Consider the following 19,670-nt stretch of genomic DNA (forward strand, 5'->3'; position numbering starts at 1 on the left):
CTGTAGACCGTCTAGAATTTTGATCATCTGTTTATGTCTTTTTCTCCCCTTTATGTGATCATGATGCAAAGCTTGTCTGTTCATGGATTGTCCCATTCCTTAGGCTTATCTGAAAGGCCAATGTATGGGAGCAGCTCTGAGTCTTGACCCGGTCACCTAGGCTACTGAACTCAGGCAAGGACTAGTCAATTAATCTAAAGAATTATATATATATTTGTCAATGCACAAGAAGACCCGGGTGCCATATAAGACTTTATTTAATTTATATATCTTATATAAAGAAAACACAGGAAGTTAAAGGAAGGATTCTTTAGGAGAGATGATCGATGTTGTTACGTGAGTGGCACGATAGATGGTGCTACAGTAACCTACAACAATAATACCACAGCGGTGACAGTGACAGACCAGGCAAAGGGAAAAACAGTGGAATCTTTCCTGTGATGCTGATAACTGTTATAACTACTTAAGGCAGCAGGCTAGTGTGGAGGAGAATAGCAACAACTTGCTATCTTGGGGGAAACCCGCGTGTTCAAAGAGTGCTGCTAACCTGTGCGTATGATATCCAAATAATCTTGGTGTGAGCTTGACAATGGGGTGAGCTTGTCTTGTTTTCTGACTGTTGCTAGCTAGCAAGCTACATAGCTAACGTTGCTAACGTACATTAGCAAACAGGCGAGAGCTAGCTAGCTCCGTCTGACTAGCTAGCTAGAGCTAACATTCTGAGTTGTCTTGCTTTCCTTGCGTTGACAGTATTGGTGCCATCAATGCACACTTTCCCGAATAGCACAAATGCTCAACTGGCTCATTCGGACAGTGTCAATGAGACAGCAGTGCCACAACATCTGACCGCAGCATCGTCTCGGCTAGGCTAGCTCCACTGTAACTACTGTTCGTGATGTACTGTAGTGTACTATTGCTACCAATGTCCAGTGCTAAGTTTTAAGTAATGATATAATTGAATGCAGTATGGAATACATCCATTCTGTAAGACGTGTGCATGGTTGTCCCAGTGATTGCAACTGCATGCTATGTGTTATTAATTACACCTCAGGCGCTGCTGGTGAGATGGAATATGATGAGAGACTTGCCCACTTTCGCCAAGGCCGCCTTAACCCTTTTGACAGGGGCGAGGAGGAAGGCCATCCAGAGGGAAAGACCCTTCCACGGCATGGTGAGTGTTTACATTCCGTTAATCCTCTGAGACCTTTAAGAAGTCCTGAGTCTTGATAGTGCAGTGATAGAGTGGAGACAAGAGCAGTGAGTCCTGTGCTGGTGTAGCAGTGTTAGGAGACGGGATCATTCAATGTTTTGACGTAGAATGTTAGAACTTCTTACTTCCTCTAATGACCACCGGTTTCAGGAACTGGTTGTGAAAGTGATCCAAGACAGAGTACAGTTAGACTTGTTATTGGAGCAACTCTCAGGAACAGTGCGCTTGTGTTTTATACTGCGCTTGATTGGGCCTCGGTTATTTCTCCGGTCAGCCTGTCCCTCATAATTTTCTTCGTCATGATTTACTCTGAGGTGTATGCAGGTAACTTTTCAACAGTACAATCTCTTGTTGTCATTTAAACAGACTGCAAACTGCTCCCAGTCTGTTAGGTTGCTTTTTGGAAATAGACTCATGTTTATAAGGCTAAGATGGTCAAGGTTCGTTTGGTATGTTCTGTTGTAATTATGGAAGACAAGTAATGTTGACATGTCTATCAGCTGATGTTCAATGTACAGATCTGGATCATGTGACAGTTACTAGTTGTAGTCTGAAGGCCATCCACTGTAATTCTTTTGTTGGCTAAAACTTCACAGGCAGTTTCTTGTTGCAATGGTGGGTTTCCCATGCTTGACTGAGTCTGTGAGAGAGAGAGGGGGGGGGGGTATGAGGGAGAGGAGATGTTTTAACTCTGCCATTCGTCCACAGAAGTGAGAGCCGATCTGTTCTCTGAGACCAGGACCCAGAGTGTGGACCGGGCCATGGACCTGGGCCTGACTGAGGACCACTTCTCCAGACCTGTGGTCAGTACGGACAGACACAGACACACACGCACATACAGTCCTTACCTTAGTCCCTCTGTATAAACCCCTATTCAGTGTTATTTTGTGTGTGGTTGTTAATGTTGTTGTGTGTCTGTGTGTGTGTGTGTCCATGTAGGACTCTTTTGTGGCTTCAGACATTGAGCAGCTGCAGATGGCAATTGAAGAGTGTAAGAGGCTGATCCTGGAGCTGCCAGAGAACTCAGAGAGACAGAAGGATACCGTGGTCAAGCTGATTCACCTGCGGCTCAAACTGCAGGAGCTCAAGGTGGGAAATGTGTGTGCGTGAGTGTGTGTGTGTGTGGGGGGGGGGAACAGCCCTCAAAACAGACAAGCTGCACTCAAAGAGATGCTGTTAGCTAAACAAAAATGAAAGCTTTTGTTTCTAACTCAGCACTGTGTGGCCTCTGCTTTAATGAAGAGGCACCATGAATCATTTACTACCTCATAGCCGCTGGGGCTGGCACTTTCAGCCTTAAAACAACATGTGAAACTGCTGCTGTGGTTGTCTGACATGGCTAATATTCTGTCACAGTGCCACACAGTCTCTGAGCCATCATTAAGGGAAGGTTGAAGCTTTAAAAAAATTGTTTAACTGTATTCTGATTGGCTCTGCACCAGGACCCTGACGAGGACGAGCCAAATCTGAGGGTCCTATTGGAGCACCGCTTCTCCAAGGAGAAGAGCAAGAGTGTGAAACAGACCTGTGACAAGTGCAGCGCCATCATCTGGGGCCTGATCCAAACATGGTACACCTGCACAGGTGAGACACATACACACACATGCATGCATACCTCACGGAGGTCGGGTCACATGTTTAGTCTGACGTGCTTATCTCTGGCTGGATCGACCACACAACATCTGTAGGAGGTCTGGAGCTGGGGAGTTGAGTACATTACTAACATCCCTTTCTCTCCCATCTCTCCCACTTTCAGGCTGTTACTACCGTTGCCATAGCAAGTGTATGAACCTGATCACCAAGCCATGTGTGAGGTCAAAGGTTAGCCACCAGTCTGAGTATGAGCTGAGCATCTGTCCTGAGGTGGGGCTGGACCGGCAAGACTACCGCTGTGCTGAATGCCGCACGCCTGTGTCTCTGAGTGAGTACGGACACACAACACTGGAAAACAGCAGGAGTATGACTTCCTCCTTTCCTATTCTCACTTTCCAGAGTGTTCAAAGCCCCAGTATATTAAACAATGTATCACTTCTACTAAAAGTAGTTGTGCAGGGTGACGGTGTAGGAGAGGAGCTTTAACAGCAGACTGCTGTGTGTCTGTGTGCCTGCAGGGGGTGTGCCCAGCGAGGCCAGACAGTGTGACTATACAGGACAGTACTACTGCAGCACCTGCCACTGGAGTGACACAGCCATCATCCCGGCCCGCGTCATACACAACTGGGAGTTTGAACCCCACAAGGTACACGGAAAACACAGCTACTGTTATACATCTATATTACCTGTGTTTGTGGGTCCTGGGGGGTGACTAAGTCACCCACTACAGTTAGAGTGGTGTTACCTGTGTGTGTGTGTGTGTGTGTGTACATCGAGGTTTTACTTGTGTGTGTTCTCTGAGCAGGTGTGCCGTGCCTCCCTGCGTTACCTGGCCTTGATGCTGCCACGCCCCGTTCTCCGGCTGAAGGAGATCAACCCCCTACTCTTCAACTTTGTGGAGGAGCTGGTGGAGATCAGGGTAGGTGACCGGCCCCTCCCTCCCAGCCCGGGCAGCTACAATCAGACTGTCTGCCATATTAGCAAGAATACTGTGTCACATGTGGTCTGGCCTTCTCATCTCACGGGGAGAAAGCAGAACATTATCAGTACTTGTCCTTGTCTCAGTGTCCTTGTTGTCCCCTGTGTGTTCCACTGCAGAAGCTGCGTCAGGATATCCTGCTGATGAAGCCCTACTTCCTGACCTGTAAGGAGGCCATGGAGGCACGTCTGCTGCTGCAGGTCAGAACCGTCAGCCATGTACATGATGTTCTCAGGGATCACAGCACCCCCCTGTGTTCTGTAACAGGCAAACAAGACTAGGCAGAGGAGCACAGCTGCAAGTGGCCTTAATTCTGCTCAGAGAGACAGTACTTGTTGACCTACATTTACAGTATGTGTAATGGAAACCTGACACAGCAGCTGAACTATAAATATTAGTTGGGGAGTGTGGTATGTGATGATGAGGTGGTATTACCTCAGAGCAAGTTACACGACATTGGGGCAGGAACTTGGACACATCAGGGAATCAGCAGGAGTGCTTCGTCATGCTAAATGAAGATCTCTTTCAGCTGGGTCATAATCGATCAAACATGTCCTTAATTTGTACTGAATGCACAATTGTGAGTGTATCTAGCCCTTGCCTAAGGATGAGCACAGTCTGACTCAGCCAATTCTTAACCCCTCCCCCCCCAGCTGCAAGAGCGACAGCACTTTGTGGAGAACGATGACATGTACTCTCTTCAGGACCTTCTTGATATCTACAGCGGCAGACTCAGCATCTCCCTCACAGAGATCCACACCACCTTCGCCAAGCACATTAAGTTAGACTGTGAGGTGCGTCTACATGGAACACACTGCAGTGACACTTTTCATCAAAGCAGTTCATACTAGGCAACAGTGAGGTTGTCTACCACCTTAACACTCTTGTGTGTGTGTGTGTGTGCGCGTGTGTGTGTGCGTGTGTCCAGAGGTGTCAGGCTAAAGGCTTTGTGTGTGAGCTGTGTAAGGAAGGAGACATCTTGTTCCCCTTTGACAGCCACACGTCTGTGTGCCATGACTGCTCTGCTGTGTTCCACAGGTCAGTCTGCTACTCTTCTTCCTGCATTTGACATGAGATACTGTCTTTTTTTAAATGGTTAAATTAGCCCTAACTATCTAATAAGGTTAATCCAAGGTCACACCTATTGTCTTCTTTTGTAGGGACTGTTACTATGACAATTCCACCACCTGTCCAAGGTGTGCCCGGGTGACAGAGCGTCAGCAGGATGAGCCCTCGGATGAGAAGGCAGTGTAACCATGACAAAACAACTTCTAACAGTCACTGTGACTGGTAGAAGACGTAGCTCTTTGCCTGACGTTGCATACCACACTATTAAGACTTTTCAACGTTTATTGTTTTTAATACATAGTCCTGGTAAGCCTTCACCTCATGTACTGATCTTGGTTAGTGTCATCTTCTGGTCTCCATGCTGTGAGGATGTTGGTGTTTGTTCAAGTCAGGTCTAACATGGAGGCTGTTTATGTAACCTGGTAATACTTTGGCTGCACAGTTGGAAACACAAAATTAGCCTCAATACTACTTAAGATGTACTCTAACCATTGTGAAATCGTATCCTACTTACAAACAGCAACTTAATTTGAAATTGGTTAAACAAAACTGCCATTCACCTCAAGGCCTTAACTGATATGAGGTGTGAGCCTGTATTTATTGGCAGATATATGACCCCCTTACTGCTATACAGATCACAGACAACTATGACACTGAAGTTGATCTGTCCCTAGCTGAGGTTCTGGAGGCAGGCTGCAGGGGCTGTCTAAGGGGCTGCACTGCTACAGCACTGCACTGGACCAGGTGTGATAGCTGGGCCAGGTGTGACAGCTGGACCAGTGTTGAAAGCTAGGCCAGGTGTGACAGCTGGACCAGCTGTGACAACTGATTAGTTTAATGTGCTCGTGATGCACTGCTAAATCTTTATTATTAGTTTTTTTTAAGATTTAAGTTTAAATATGGTGTTGTATGTATGTACCTTATATGGTCAGAAATATTACAATGTTATTATCAAATATAACATAAGTGGATGTTCTTAGTAGCTTGTCTTAAAATGGATCATATTCTTTGAAGAGATGAAGAACTGATTACCTCTGGACACATGATCATGTAAGACTATAATTATTTGTTTTAAAATAATAAATATTGGCTGTGTTATCTTTCAGCATGAATTTAAAGTATTTGTTGCCATTGTTATTGTAATTAATATCATTACCATTGAGTCAACTTGATGATCAGCAGCGTACACTAGTACATCTGCATTAAATCCATTTTAATTAACCGTGACCCTCATACATATGATGTATAAAAGATGAAAGTAGCCTCCTGTTTCTTGTCGGTTAAAATCAAATATTTTATCTGTTGATAATAACAGACTTATTTTAGGCTTAGCATGAATAAAGTATTTCTAAAGAGAGCGAGTCGGTCTTGTGTTGCTTACCCGCTTTAAGGCTTGTTACGATTGCCATGTCTTTTTATGCAATTCCAGTACAAGTATTATGTAGTAGTTACATGATCCAAGGTAAGAGTGTTTGAAGCGCAGAAGCCAAAGAAAATGTAGCAAGCGTCACTTGTTATTGCAAATATTGACCAATCGCTAAACAGCAGGATGGTCTAACTGAAATCCGTTAGTGGCTTTAAAAAAGGCAGAAATAAAGCATAATGTTACATCATTTGAATGAACACACATTCTAAGACGTTTTCCGCTCTTTGGTGTCAGTTTCAGAATAACGGATTTAAGAAAAGTTAGACAACATTAAAATAGGCTGACACTCTTATTGACGCGTTTTACGTCAGGCTCTCGCGGATTGGTTCCGTCGATTTGGACTCGGAAGTGTTGAGACTGCACTTGCAGCTGTGGGGTGTTGAGGCTTGGGTAACTACCCTCAACAGCAGCGAGGAGCTGCACATGTGGCTGCCCAGAAACAGTTCCCATGATGGCTCTCCTTTCAGTTTCCGTAGGGCCCTTGAGGAGTGGAGCACAGGCTTGGGGTAGAAGCTGCTGCAACATTTCTGCAGCCTTTCGTTACACTAGCTCTTCGGCACGGGTAAGGATCCTTTTGTTCGGAGGTTTGTTGCTTTGTTAACTTGTATGTGGATTTTGAAGAAAAAAAATGCATCGTCAGTTACAGTTCTTATCACTACATAAATGTGCATCAACAAAAACATGTAACTATCCGTGCAGCAACGGCATTATTTGGTTTTGAAGCATTGTGCCATAGCGTACAGTGAGACAGTTCTGTCGTGCCCTCAACTTGCCGAGGAGAGTACACCATGTTCTGAACGCACCAACAGGATAGACACAGGACTCGTAATGGGAGTAGATTGGTGTCAGCAAGCAACTTCAAATACATTTCAAGTAATGGTTCGGATTGTTAGTTTCTGCTCGAACAACAACAGCAAGATGAGTTTGAGAAGGTCATTATCATTCATTCATTGCACAATAGGCCAGGGAGGGGGCGTGGCAGTTGATTGTTATTTGCAGTATTTTTCACAGGCGCATGTCTGAATGTTAGATTTCCAGTTGTTCACGTCTAGGCAATCTTTTGTGTATATCCTTTCATTACTCTTTTAGAACTCTTACCTAATCCGTATGACATCGATGGGATTAAATCAAGGCACTTTCACTCGATTACTAAACTCCAACAAACCACCAAGAGGTAATTACCTGAATTGCTACATTATTAAATATATTTCATACACTGGTTATTTGTGTAGTTAGTTAATACTTGCATGTCTGTAGTATTAATGTAAAGTTTTGTCGTTTGAGGATTTGAGAAGTTTTTCCCTAAGAGTGAGGAGACACTGGACGAGAAAAAGTCAACCAAGGAGAGTAAAGGTGAGGAAGGAGGATGGGAGGCAAGGAGGGGGCGGGAAGATGGGAGAGAATTATCTCCAGTATCTTGTCTGTCCTGGTATCTGGTTTGGATTACAGATCAAAGGACTCAATGGACTTTTTGAAGATGGTCCTTCTTTACATTTCCACTGTCACTTGCCACTATGTTCAGATGGAAAGACCAAAGAGCTGGAGTCTCAGGGGTGTGGTGGAGGAGGAACCAATGGAGGAGGTGACGACGGGAAGAGAGGAGGAGAGAAAGAGGAGTCGGACTGGTGGAGACGCTTCCAGGTTGGTATCTTCTGAGACTCAAATAGACATTTCTGGCTTGAAGTATATGAATACTTCTTTTCTGAATCATCTTAGACAGTCATCAGTAATGTTTCGTGTTCTGCAGGACATTGTTTATGAGAGGGTTAGTGGCCTGCAGGCACTGGGCTGTTATGTAACTGAGAGAGGAAAGTAACATTGTTTCGAGCCTATTAATAAGTGCTCCAGTTTATGGGGACAGAAGTGGGGGACTGATTACCAATAGGAGAGCTAGCCAGACGGAGGCCTGTCCTGGCTGACTGTGTGTGTGTTTGTGTGTGTCTATCTGTAGTCTACAACACCAGTCTGTCCCTCCCCTCATGCTTTTCTCTCTGAACCTGATAGGCCCAAATCCCGTGGGATGAGAAGACTCTGCGGAACATTGCTATTGGTGCAGCTGGCATGACATCAGCATTCCTGTATTTCTACTTTCGGGAGACAGGGAAGGAAATCTCATGGAAGGAGTTTGTGCATCAGTACCTGGCCAGAGGACTGGTGAGAAGCCCTGCAAGAACCGTGCAGGCTAGACTCATATGTTAGATTCAAATACAGATTAGGTTTAATCTCCATCTTCTTTGCTCCGTTAGAAAAGCTCTACAGCTGTTCAGTCATGTTGATGTTTGAAACAGCTGTAGTTGATGTATGTGTTGCGTCTGTGTGTGTGCAGGTGGAACGTCTAGAGGTCATCAACAAGCAATACGTTAGGGTGTTCCCAGCTCATGGAGTTTACACTTCAGATGTGGTACGTACCAACAACAGGAAGCAGAGTTACCCAAAAATGTTATTAGTAAAGCATGCCAAGCTGGCCCCATCCCAACATCCCGCATCCTGTGTCTCTGTAGAGCTACCTATGGTTCAACATCGGCAGTGTGGAGACATTTGAGCGTAACCTGGAGCAGGCGCAGCAAGAGATGGGTGTGTCTTCCACACACAGAATCCCCGTGGTGTACGGGTCCGAGAGTGACGGGTGAGACTCGGGCTTGGGCAGACCACCCTGACTGGTGATTGACCTCATGGTGCTAATGTGACTTACTTTCTCTTTCTCCTGATAGAACATCAATGATGAGCATCCTCCCAACCCTGCTGCTGGTTGGCTTCCTGTTTTTCACCTTGCGTCGAGGACCTATGACAGGAGGTGGTGGAGGAGGTGGGAGGAGCAACCCTTTCAGTATGAGCGAATCCAAAGCCAAGATCATGAAGGATAACATCAACGTGAGGTTTAAGGATGTGGCGGGCTGTGAGGAGGCAAAACTGGAGATCCTGGAGTTTGTCAACTTTCTGAAAAACCCACGTCAGTATCAGGAACTAGGCGCCAAGATTCCTAAGGTAAATGTTGCCATTATTACATAATACCCAGCCAGTGTAAGGCTTTTGATGTGTGTAGCGTTAACTCCGTTTCTGTTGGTGTTTTGTTCTCCAGGGGGCAGTGCTCTCAGGACCTCCAGGCACAGGGAAGACCTTGCTGGCCAAGGCAACAGCAGGAGAGGCTAATGTCCCCTTCATTACCGTCAATGGCTCTGAGTTCCAAGAGATGTTTGTTGGTGTAGGCCCAGCCAGGGTTAGTACTGGGAGGGGGAGGGGACATCCTGAGTTTGTTATTTCCCCTGCACAACTAAATATTTATTTTGAACTTCTTCACTAATCTCCATGGGAACCAAGTAACTGTCTGGCTTGGTCTGTCTGTAAAATTTGACCAGACTTGCAGCACCAAGTGTATTCATCCAGGTGTGCATCTCTGTCCTTTTCCAGGTCAGGGACATGTTTGCCCTGGCGCGTAAGAACGCCCCCTGCATACTGTTCATCGATGAGATTGATGCAGTGGGCAGGAAGAGAGGCAGAAACAACTTTGGAGGCCAAAGTGAGCAGGAGAACACCCTCAACCAGCTGCTGGTGGAGTTGGATGGTAGGGCCCCTCACATGGAACCCGTGCCCCTGGATCAGCCCCCAGGCCCCCCTCCCCTGCAGTATTGGGTGGCAGGCAGCCATGAGTTGCATAAATCCTGCTGCTTCCTTTCTCCATGTTGAGTGTGTTTGTGTCTGCAGGATTCAACACCAGCACCAATGTGGTGGTCCTAGCTGGAACCAACCGGCCTGACATTCTGGACCCAGCGCTTATGAGACCAGGACGGTTTGACAGACAGATTTACATAGGTACACATGTACAAAGAATCCTATGTGCACAGTATCTCATGCTTTTTAGGATTATGATTAATAATTAGGATTAAAAGGTCTCAGATTGATTTGGCCAGTGGACAGCTTTGTTCTGCTGGTGTTGTAATATCTTATGTCACTGCAAAGGCTTTGTGCAAAGCTGTGTGTATGCTTATGTAACCAGGGGTATAATCAGAGTTTAGAAACATGCCACTCCCTTCCCCCTCTCTGATGTTAATAAACATTGTTATTCTCTCTCTATTTCTCTTTCTCTCCTGTCTTTCTCTCTCTCTCTCTCTTTCTTTATTTCTTTCTTTCTTTCTTTTATTTCTCCCTCCCACCCTCAGGTCCTCCAGACATTAAGGGCCGGGCATCCATATTCAAGGTGCACCTTCGACCCCTTAAGCTGGACTCCTTGATAGACCTGGAGGCTCTGGCCAGAAAACTAGCTGCTCTGACACCAGGATTCACAGGTAAGCAGGGGCCTTGTGGTTGTGTGTGCAGCTTCTGCAATAGTCGAACTAGGACCTCCATGTTCTGGGCAGTATCACATGACAGTGTGTATGTATGTGTTTGTGTCTTAGGGGCTGACATTGCCAATGTGTGTAACGAAGCAGCGTTAATAGCAGCCCGCTACCTCCACCAGTCTGTCAGCACCATGCACTTTGAGCAGGCCATCGAGAGGGTCATTGGAGGTAACTACAGTAGGACAGGCTGCACCCTATAATAGGGTCATGCAACCATCCAGTCCTTCCAAAAAATCAAATGCATATGAGAGTCAGGTTGCTGATGCCCCCCATCCCCTCCAGGCCTGGAGAAGAGGACCCAGGTCCTGCAGCCTGCTGAAAAGACCACGGTGGCGTACCACGAGGCGGGCCACGCTGTGGTGGGCTGGCTCCTGGAGCATGCAGACCCTCTGCTCAAGGTGAAGGCTCCTTACTGCTTCATTCCAAATGTTCCCATAGTAATCCTGAGCAAGCATTTCAGTCTGACACCTTTGTATGCATGTGTGTGTTTGTGTGTCAGGTGTCTATCATCCCCAGAGGAAAGGGGTTGGGCTATGCTCAGTACCTCCCCAAGGAGCAGTACCTGTTCACCAAGGAGCAGCTGTTTGACAGGATGTGCATGATGTTAGGAGGCCGCGTGGCAGAGCAGGTCTTCTTCGGCCGCATCACCACCGGTGCCCAGGATGACCTCAGGAAGGTCACCCAGTCTGCCTACGCACAGGTCCTAACTGAACCCTGCCTCACTCTCTGCACGTTTTCTTCCTTTTCGAATATTGTAATTCTTCTCACACCCTCTCCCTCTCTACTGTCTCTGTCAGGTGGTCCAGTTTGGGATGAGTGAAGCGATCGGTCAGGTATCGTTTGAGAGCAGTCAGCAGGGCGCCATGGTAACAGAGAAGCCATACAGCGAGCCCACCGCACAGCTGATTGACCAGGAGGTGCGCTCGCTCATCAACGCCGCTTTCCAGCGCACACATGACCTTGTCACAACCAGGAGAGAGATGGTTGACAAGGTGGGTGAAGAGGGGCAGGGAGGTGTTACCAGTTCTAACTTTGGCCCGACTCTTTCTGGTGTTCCAGTCCTTAACCTAGGTGTGTATTTCAGGTGGGGAGGCGCCTGTTGGAGAAGGAGATCCTGACAAAGGCGGACATGTTGGAGCTGCTGGGGCCGCGGCCTTTTGAGGAGAAATCCACGTATGAGGAGTTTGTGGAGGGCACAGGGGCCCTGGACGAGGACATCTCCCTGCCTCTGGGCCTAAAGGACTGGAACAAGGGCCAAGGGAGCAGGGACACCTCCAATGGACGGCAGAAACAGGCTCTCTACCTGTAGACTCATTCCTGATCCCAGTAGGGCCCATGAACAGTAGGCCTGGCATGACCTCTATTGAGATGTGAGTTTTTTTTTTATGTGACGTTTTTTATATATATCTTGAGTGGGCTTGCTGAAACAGAAGCTCCCAGATTGTGCTTTTGGGACAACAGAGTCATGAAGTCTCCATGTCTGTGAGGATTGTTTCACCACCGTGTCTCCGCCTGACCCTGCCCGGACCAGCCCCTGCATACAGACAGCTGTTCTATCTATCTGACAGGCTTTGAATACAAATCAGATTCGTCCTTCATGCAGATTTATTGAGGCAGAAACACTGTAACCTTCTGCTTGTCAATTGCTTAAAGGTTGTAATGTACCCAGAAAAGTTTGCACTATTGAGATATTTTATAGGGGTACTTAGAAATTGACTTTGGTTTTTCAGAATATTACACTATTAACCACAGCACAGTATGAAGGTCTATTCCTCTACCATTCCACATCTGTACCTCTTATCCTGTTCTTTACCTCCGGACTGTTACTTACAGAAGCTACACTAAATATGATTTACTCAGGGCTTAAGCCAAATTCCATACCTCTTCTTACACTACCTTTACAGAGGCTGTATGAACTCATCAGAGCGCTGCCGTGTGTAAGATACCACATAACATTTTACAGTTACATTTAGTAAGGTGTGTTTGTGTAACTATGCCAAGACTGATGATATCCCACACAGCCACAATGACATAATCCGGTCATTTTAAGGACAGGGAGATAAATAAGTCATCATGGTGGTGTGGACTAAGCTGGATGTGCCCCTGCACACTTGGGGGGAGACCCTGTAGAAGGACAGGGGATCTGCAGTTTTCTAACTGCTTTAAAGACGGGAGATCAGCAGGTTGTGAAAACACAGTTGTTGTTTTGTTGGAGGTTTAAAACCAGACATGTTTCAAACACCATCATCACTCCAGCTGTGTTCATATTGGATTGTTGTGTTTAGGTTCAGTATACACTCCAGATACATAAATGTACAAGGAGTGACAGAAAACAGCAGGTATTTTCTCTGTGAAAGTGGTATGTTCCAGTGTAACCCCCGCCTTTCTTACTGCTGATTGGTGCTCAGAGCTAGCATGACTGTTCTCTCTGTGTTTGATGTAGAGGAGACTAATCAGATATGGTAGGGGTGTTTTCATAGAAAACTAATTTGTCAATAAAACATGACCTTTTGTCCCAATTTTCTTTCCTGTTTATTCTATTTCAGCGCCACACCCCCAGAGTCAGATAACAGATCCTATGGTTTTAGAACTGTGGTCTTCAACCCTGTTCCTGAGGTCGTTTTTTTATCTGACACTAATCTAGCACACCTGGTTCTAATAATGTATGAATTCATAACTATCCAGTTGGTTGGCTGGAGACCTCTGTTGTAGGGCCTGTGTCTGTGGCCTCCTGGGTCTGTGGCCTCCTGGGTCTGTGGCCTCCTGTGTCTGTGGCCTCCTGGGTCTGTGGCCTCCTGGGTCTGTTGCCTCCTGGGTCTGTGGCCTGTGTTTGTGGCCTCCTGTGTCTGTGGCCTCCTGGGTCTGTGGCCTCCTGGGTCTGTGGCCTGTGTCTGTGGCCTCCTGGGTCTGTGGCCTGTGTCTGGCCTCCTGGGTCTGTGGCCTCCTGGGTCTGTGGCCTCCTGTGTCTGTGGCCTGTGTCTGTGGCCTCCTGGGTCTGTGGCCTGTGTCTGGCCTCCTGGGTCTGTGGCCTCCTGGGTCTGTGGCCTGTGTCTGTGAATTCTAGCGCTGTGCCCCCAGGCTGGTATGTGGAATGCCAGCCTCAGCAACTCTACACATCAATGTGTTCATAGAGGTTGTATCCCCAGCTGTAAATTGCAAGTACATTTGTTGATTTGCGTACACTATTACCAACATAATCTCTCTTAAGAATGTGTGAACATTTGTTGATTTGTGTACACTATTACCAACATAATCTCTCTTAAGAATGTGTGAACATTTGTTGATTTGCGTACACTATTACCAACATAATCTCTCTTAAGAATGTGTGAACATTTGGATATTTGTCGGTGGGTTTGCGTCATGTGTACTCTGAGCTCCAGACCAGTCTGGAGTCTTTCACTACATGTGAAATACAATATCATGTTTTGACTCTTTATTTTCATCCAGCACCTTAGTTCCAGGTCAAAAGGAGATCCACAGTGTGAAATGAAATGAAAAGAGAATATAATTTCCACACACTCAGGATGAATGACAGTAATATAGAGAATTTGGGAAAAGTAAAGCGATGGACAGGGGTGGAGAATAATCCCTCAGGTATTACAGGAAGTCGTTCCAGGCAGCAGGTGGTGCCGTCCTTCAGTGTCAGTAAGTCTGCCAACTCTGATATTGACACCTTACTTGCTGTAAATCAGCAGTGAACCCTGACCCTCATCTCAGTCACTGCATTGCATATGGAGAGGGTGCTCCCCTCAAACACCATGGTCTTTTCTAGGAGATACGGATGCACATATTCAGCTCACCCTGCACATGAAAAGAAAAAATACCCTGATATTCACTCCAAAACAAAAAAGCCTAGTAATCCTAACTGTGTGAAGTGGCCCCTTGCAAAGAAAACATGCTAAATATACGTTTGCATGTATGCAACAGCAACCCCCTCATGATCAGTTCTACCGTCCACAGCATCCCCAGCACCATGGTTGTCCACATCAGGGAGGGGCAGCTGCAGTCTCTGCCTGTGGGGTGTGGATGGTTCCGGTCTCTTGACAGCTTGGTGTTTATGGTTCTGCTCTCTTTGCCTGCTCTGTGTGGATGGCTGGACTTCTCCCTCTGGGGCCCTGGCCTGGCCCTCAAGACTGCTTCGGCCTCTCCAGCTTCATGAAGGGCTCTGTGGTGTCTGAGTCGCTGTGGTGCTTCCTCTCGCGGTGTGGCTCTACCTTGCTGCAGCGTGTCCACGAGGGTGAACGCATGTAGCCTGCTCTGGGCAGGGAGGGCTGGTTGGGGCCTAAGGGCAGGAGGGCAGGGTTCATTACAGGTATATAGTACACACAATACATGGATGTATATGAAATACTTCACCCATAAACAGTACTTGCATGCAAGAGTAAGGACACTTGCAGTCCATTCTAGAACTCTCCAGTCCAGTGTAAAACACTTCATCTTCATCTCTATTTACTGTAAGGTAATGCCATCAGAGTGATGTGTGCGTGAAAGATAATGCTAAAAATGGTGACAATGAGTTGGCATTCTTTCCATCTCTCCTCCATCTCACAGCTTTTTTTTGCTTCTGTCTCTCGCTCTGCCATGTACCCCTCACGCTTCCCTCAGTCTGCACCCCCTCACTCTCATGCTAATAATATCAACAGGAGGGGGACTGCATCAGCCTGAGCAGAGTGGAAGTCACACAGTACCAAGATCACTACTGTCCACAACTGTCCTGCCTTATAAAGCACTCTACTTTACTGAACACCTCACAACGCACTACCACTATATTCCACCCGATGGTGCTGTTCTTTCCGGGGGAGCGGATGGGAGGGGAGGGAGAGAGGGAGGGAGGGAGGGAAGAGAAAGGAAGGGGAGGGGAGGGGGGGAAGGGGAGGGGAGGTGGGGCGTAGAGAGATCTAGGACTGCTCAGTAGTTACATTAGTTTGGTTGAGTAATTTTAGGAGAGAGTTTAACAGCCCTGCATTTAGCTGAGGGATTGTATGATGAAATTACCAGCATTTAGACTGAACTCTCTGACTTATCTTCACTCATCCTCACCCCTGAGGAGTGAGGAAGAAGGAGGTGGTGGGATGGAGTCAGGATTGTGAATGGACAGAGGGTGTTGGCTGCTGTCATCCTGCTCCACCGGGCTGTCATGAATAAAACATCTTCCTGCCTCCTAAGGCTAGAGAAGGGTGTGTCTATCGGCCAGAAGATGCAAATGCTTCAGAACAGAAATGATGATAAGTAGAATAATGATGAGAATAAAATGTGGGATAAGGATTGAGGCAATTATCAGAGGAGCAACCCTAAATTATACATCTGAAACATCTTCATGTCAGCATGCCTGCCTGCCTGTCGGTCTGTCTGTCGGTCTGTATAGAACACTCCCATTGCATCTAATTAATCTTCTTTGTGTCTTAAAGAAGTGTGTCTTCTGCTGTCTGAAACAATGTTTATTACCCCCAGCTAAACAGATTATGTAATCATTTTGTAATATTATTAAATCATTAATATTTCTTAATTATCTAGCTTTTTCACTGACATTGTGACAGTAAAATAGTACACACACACATGCAAACATAGACACATCAACTAAAGCTTTCATCTTCTGATGTAACATGTTTAAATGGTACAAATGGCAGCAAAGTTATTATATAGGAGACTCTTGGGTCTCCCAAGTTAAGGACAATAACAAGGCTGGCTATAGTCTGCCCACTTAGAGAGAACGACAAGGCTGACTACAGCCTATACAGGTTGGGAGAATAACAAGGCCCGCTACAGTGTGCCCTGCTGTCCTACCATTTCCAGGTCAGTCAGTCTGGATAAATCAGAATCTGTTCTAGATAACGTTCCACCACACAGACTACATGAAACCCCCCAAGTCACCTGCTGGAAACTCATTGTGGTTCTCCTCATCAGAGTCAGCAAACACCTCAGCCAGCTCCTGGTCAGACATATCCGTGAGCTCAGTCAGGTCCAGCAGGTCAAAGTGCACCTCCAGGGACGACACACTGCTCAGCGGCTCTGCAAGGTCAGAGTTATGACACGTTGAGAGCTTTGTCTCCATGGTGTCTCCATGGTGTCCCCATGGTGTCCCCATGGTGTTTCCATGGTGTTTCCATGCTTGGTTTACTAATTAGTCGAGTGTATTTCTGTTCACGCTGAGAATTCTGCAGACCAACAACAGTGATGTGATACACATTGGCATTGCAGAGAAGGAAGCAGTATGTGTTGTTTAGGAGTAAAGAAGTAGTAGGACTAGAGGGAAGTGGAGGTGGGAGGGGGAAAAGACGAGACAAAGAGGAGAGGATGAGTAGGGGAGAAAAGCAGGAGGACAGAAGGAGAAGAGGAGAAGAGGAAGTGAGAGATCAGGGGTGAACAGTTCTGCTTGAGGTTTTGCCTCAAAGCTGGAAGCTGTTTTCCTTCCTTATTCTGTCTAACTGCAAGACAATGGGGGGGGGGGGGGGTAAAGGAGCTGTGTCACTAACATTACTACCCTCATTCCATTCCCCTTTGTATTTATCTCAGAGCCTTTCTGTTTTTTTTTCCTCCTTTCTCACGTCGCACTCCCATCCCCATCTTTCTCCTTGAATAATTGATCAGCAACACAGTTTGCCTCCTAGCAGGGGTCATGGGTGAGACAGAGAGAGAGAGAAAACCTCCCTCTCAGGTCTGTTGGAGGAAATAGAGAGCAGACAGGCCGGCTGTGGACCAAAGATTTTAGGGAATGGAGGACCTGAATGGATGGGCTACCGTCTGACCCATCCAACCCAAGTCTGGATAATTGGATAACCTCATTTATCTGGTAGTAAGATCCGGGCTCCATACTCACGTCGTCTCTCTGTGACATGCAGTAGGCTAGCGCCATGAGCTGACAGGCTGGCTTCTTCCTCACCGGCAGTCAGAGAGAACAGCTCCTTGGACAGCAGCTGTCCTGAGTTGGAGGGCTTCAGCAGTTTCTGGATGTCTTTATTGGGCTCTGTGCACAAACGCAAGAAAAAAAGGCTTGACAGACTAAAATGACAACTCTGATCACTTTATCCGGTCATGGTCCTCCTCCACACTTGCTTCAAGTTTATTTTACTGTCAAGCACATTTGCCTTGTTTTGAATAGTGACTGTAACTGTTCTTGATGCTATTTTAAGATGTATGGCTTTTCCTCTACCCAGCTGTCCTGTGCTGTTCTTTGTTCCCAGAAAACACAGCTTGTGTTCTAGTAACAGAGGCTTCACTGTTTCACAGCGACTCACAAGACTGCTGCACAGTAATGACTTCAGAAAAAATGTTTCAGCAGAGACAGGCAGGCAGAGAGACAGGTAGACAGAGAGACAGGCAGGCAGGCAGAGAGACAGAGAGACAGGCAGGCAGAGAGACAGGTAGACAGAGAGACAGGCAGGCAGAGAGACAGGTAGACAGAGAGACAGGCAGGCAGAGAGACAGGTAGACAGAGAGACAGGCAGGCAGAGAGACAAGCAGATAGAGATACAGGCAAAAATAGACAGGCAGGCAGAGAGACAGTGACGCCTCTGTGTTTGTGTGGGCCAGACGAAAATCCAATCTAGTTATCTTAGAAACATCTGTTGTGGACAAAACATTTTCTGAAAGAAATTGCACTCTGGGAAATGCTGTGTTGCTTCATCCGCAAGTCAGATGACACACCAGGACAGGTTCTTTGACACACACACACACACATATACATACACACAAATTGACACACTCACACACATGCACATATTTGGACACGTATACATATACACACACATGCACACAGATAGTTTTCTCTTTAGCTATAAAATAAGTCACAGGGGCAATGTGTCACCTAAGTGACTGCAGCAACAAAAGCCCCCCCTTCCCCCCTCCATGTGTCACAGGAATGGATGGTGTGTGTGTCTGTGTTTTTGTGTCACATGGAGGGTGTGGTGTAACAAAGAAAGAAGCAGACTAAACATGATGGATTATGATGGCGTTGTGGATGCCCGTCTTGCCGTTGGTTATTGATTTCTTACTGCAGAGTAAACATGTCTCGTGTTTCTGCTCTAATGAGGACCTGCTCCATCATCACTCACTTCCACTGGCTGCAGCTCTATGATGGAATCACACACTGCCACTCTTCAAACATCACACATCTGCCAAAACACCAACTCATCTTGCGCAGTCACACACAACTACTGTAGAGCTGTACTAGAGCAAGGGCAAGAGCTGAGACCCTAACCCAGCATAGTGTCCTAACCACACCCCTGCACGACCCAGATCAATGTCCTAACCACACCTTGATACAGTCCAGATCAGTGTCCTGGTTCTGTGTGACAGACAAGCTGGTCACTGTTTCACGCTCCTCCTCAGTGTGCTGACTGAGCAGAAGGGTCTGTTTGTGAGCGTGCATGTGTGAGCACTATCACAATTACATTCAATTGTCTACATTTCTAAACCTGCAACTGGTTCATCCTGCATGTGAGGCCTTTTCAACAGTCTCTCTATTGCTACACTCTACAGACCGTCCTGCTATAGACAATGGGACCAGTAGAACATAGATAGTACTGCTACAAACCATGGTACCAATTGAACAAAGACAGTACTGTTAAACTATGGTACCAGTAGAACAGACACACTATGGTATCAGAAGTGTTACTATGGTTACTTACCTGGGCTCCCGGCCCCTCCCTGAGCTTCCATGCAGTCGAGCTGAAAGTCCTGTGTTGTCTACTACCACCGCATGGGAGAAAGAAACACAGAGGGAAGGAGAGAGTGTTCTCTATCTCAGCAGGATGACCCTGCTCATCCTCATTTTTATCGTCCTCCACCGCTCCTCTCTTCCTCCCTGCCAGGTGCTGTCCTCCTCCTGCTCAGCGCTCAGACACATCACCCCGCCACACGCATGCAGACGAGGAAACTAAGGCATTCTGCTGCCGCTCGCACAGGGAGGAGGGAGGCAGGGGATGGAGGCGGTGAGAGGAGGGAGGGAGGCAGGGGAGGGAGGGGGTGGTAGGCGGGCGGGCGGGAGGGAGGGGGCGAGAGGAGGGAGGGAGAGGAACAGAGGCTGATCACACCACAGATTGCAGAGCCACTTTGTTC

General features: G+C 46.9%; 3 protein-coding genes across 5 annotated transcripts; 2 read left to right on the forward strand and 1 right to left on the reverse strand.

Annotated features, from left to right (window-relative positions):
- The first annotated feature begins 413 nt into the window (after positions 1 to 413).
- def8 (differentially expressed in FDCP 8 homolog) lies at positions 414 to 5,962 on the forward strand. Of its 3 annotated transcripts, none has more exons than XM_067248817.1 (12): positions 414 to 549; positions 1,052 to 1,171; positions 1,919 to 2,013; positions 2,150 to 2,299; positions 2,653 to 2,794; positions 2,967 to 3,131; positions 3,322 to 3,449; positions 3,609 to 3,722; positions 3,902 to 3,982; positions 4,436 to 4,576; positions 4,711 to 4,820; positions 4,943 to 5,962. In XM_067248817.1, exons 2-12 carry the CDS (start codon positions 1,066 to 1,068, stop codon positions 5,034 to 5,036), a joined length of 1,326 nt encoding a protein of 441 aa, XP_067104918.1. In that variant the 5' UTR covers positions 414 to 549; positions 1,052 to 1,065; the 3' UTR covers positions 5,037 to 5,962. The 3 variants fall into 3 exon arrangements, with proteins under 3 accessions (XP_067104918.1, XP_067104917.1, XP_067104919.1); XM_067248816.1 differs by having other exon boundaries at positions 422 to 594; XM_067248818.1 differs by lacking the exons at positions 414 to 549; positions 1,052 to 1,171 and adding an exon at positions 1,420 to 1,534.
- Positions 5,963 to 6,655: 693 nt separating this feature from the next.
- Positions 6,656 to 13,132, forward strand: LOC136955522 (mitochondrial inner membrane m-AAA protease component AFG3L1-like). Its single transcript, XM_067249238.1, has 17 exons — positions 6,656 to 6,838; positions 7,366 to 7,450; positions 7,561 to 7,629; positions 7,799 to 7,917; positions 8,281 to 8,430; positions 8,603 to 8,677; positions 8,778 to 8,902; positions 8,988 to 9,261; positions 9,356 to 9,493; positions 9,685 to 9,838; positions 9,979 to 10,086; positions 10,434 to 10,559; positions 10,671 to 10,781; positions 10,896 to 11,011; positions 11,113 to 11,313; positions 11,411 to 11,605; positions 11,698 to 13,132. The coding sequence occupies exons 1-17, from the start codon at positions 6,725 to 6,727 to the stop codon at positions 11,920 to 11,922; spliced, it is 2,385 nt and encodes a 794-aa protein (XP_067105339.1). The 5' UTR covers positions 6,656 to 6,724; the 3' UTR covers positions 11,923 to 13,132.
- Positions 13,133 to 14,039: 907 nt separating this feature from the next.
- Positions 14,040 to 19,430, reverse strand: dbndd1 (dysbindin domain containing 1). Its single transcript, XM_067249270.1, has 4 exons — positions 19,241 to 19,430; positions 17,431 to 17,577; positions 16,485 to 16,622; positions 14,040 to 14,895 (listed from the first exon to the last, which is right to left on the reverse strand). The coding sequence occupies exons 1-4, from the start codon at positions 19,269 to 19,271 to the stop codon at positions 14,741 to 14,743; spliced, it is 471 nt and encodes a 156-aa protein (XP_067105371.1). The 5' UTR covers positions 19,272 to 19,430; the 3' UTR covers positions 14,040 to 14,740.
- Between the last annotated feature and the right edge of the window lie 240 nt (positions 19,431 to 19,670).

The sequence above is a fragment of the Osmerus mordax genome, chromosome 13 (genome assembly GCF_038355195.1).
Source record: "Osmerus mordax isolate fOsmMor3 chromosome 13, fOsmMor3.pri, whole genome shotgun sequence".
NCBI classification, from domain to species: Eukaryota; Metazoa; Chordata; class Actinopteri; order Osmeriformes; family Osmeridae; genus Osmerus; species Osmerus mordax.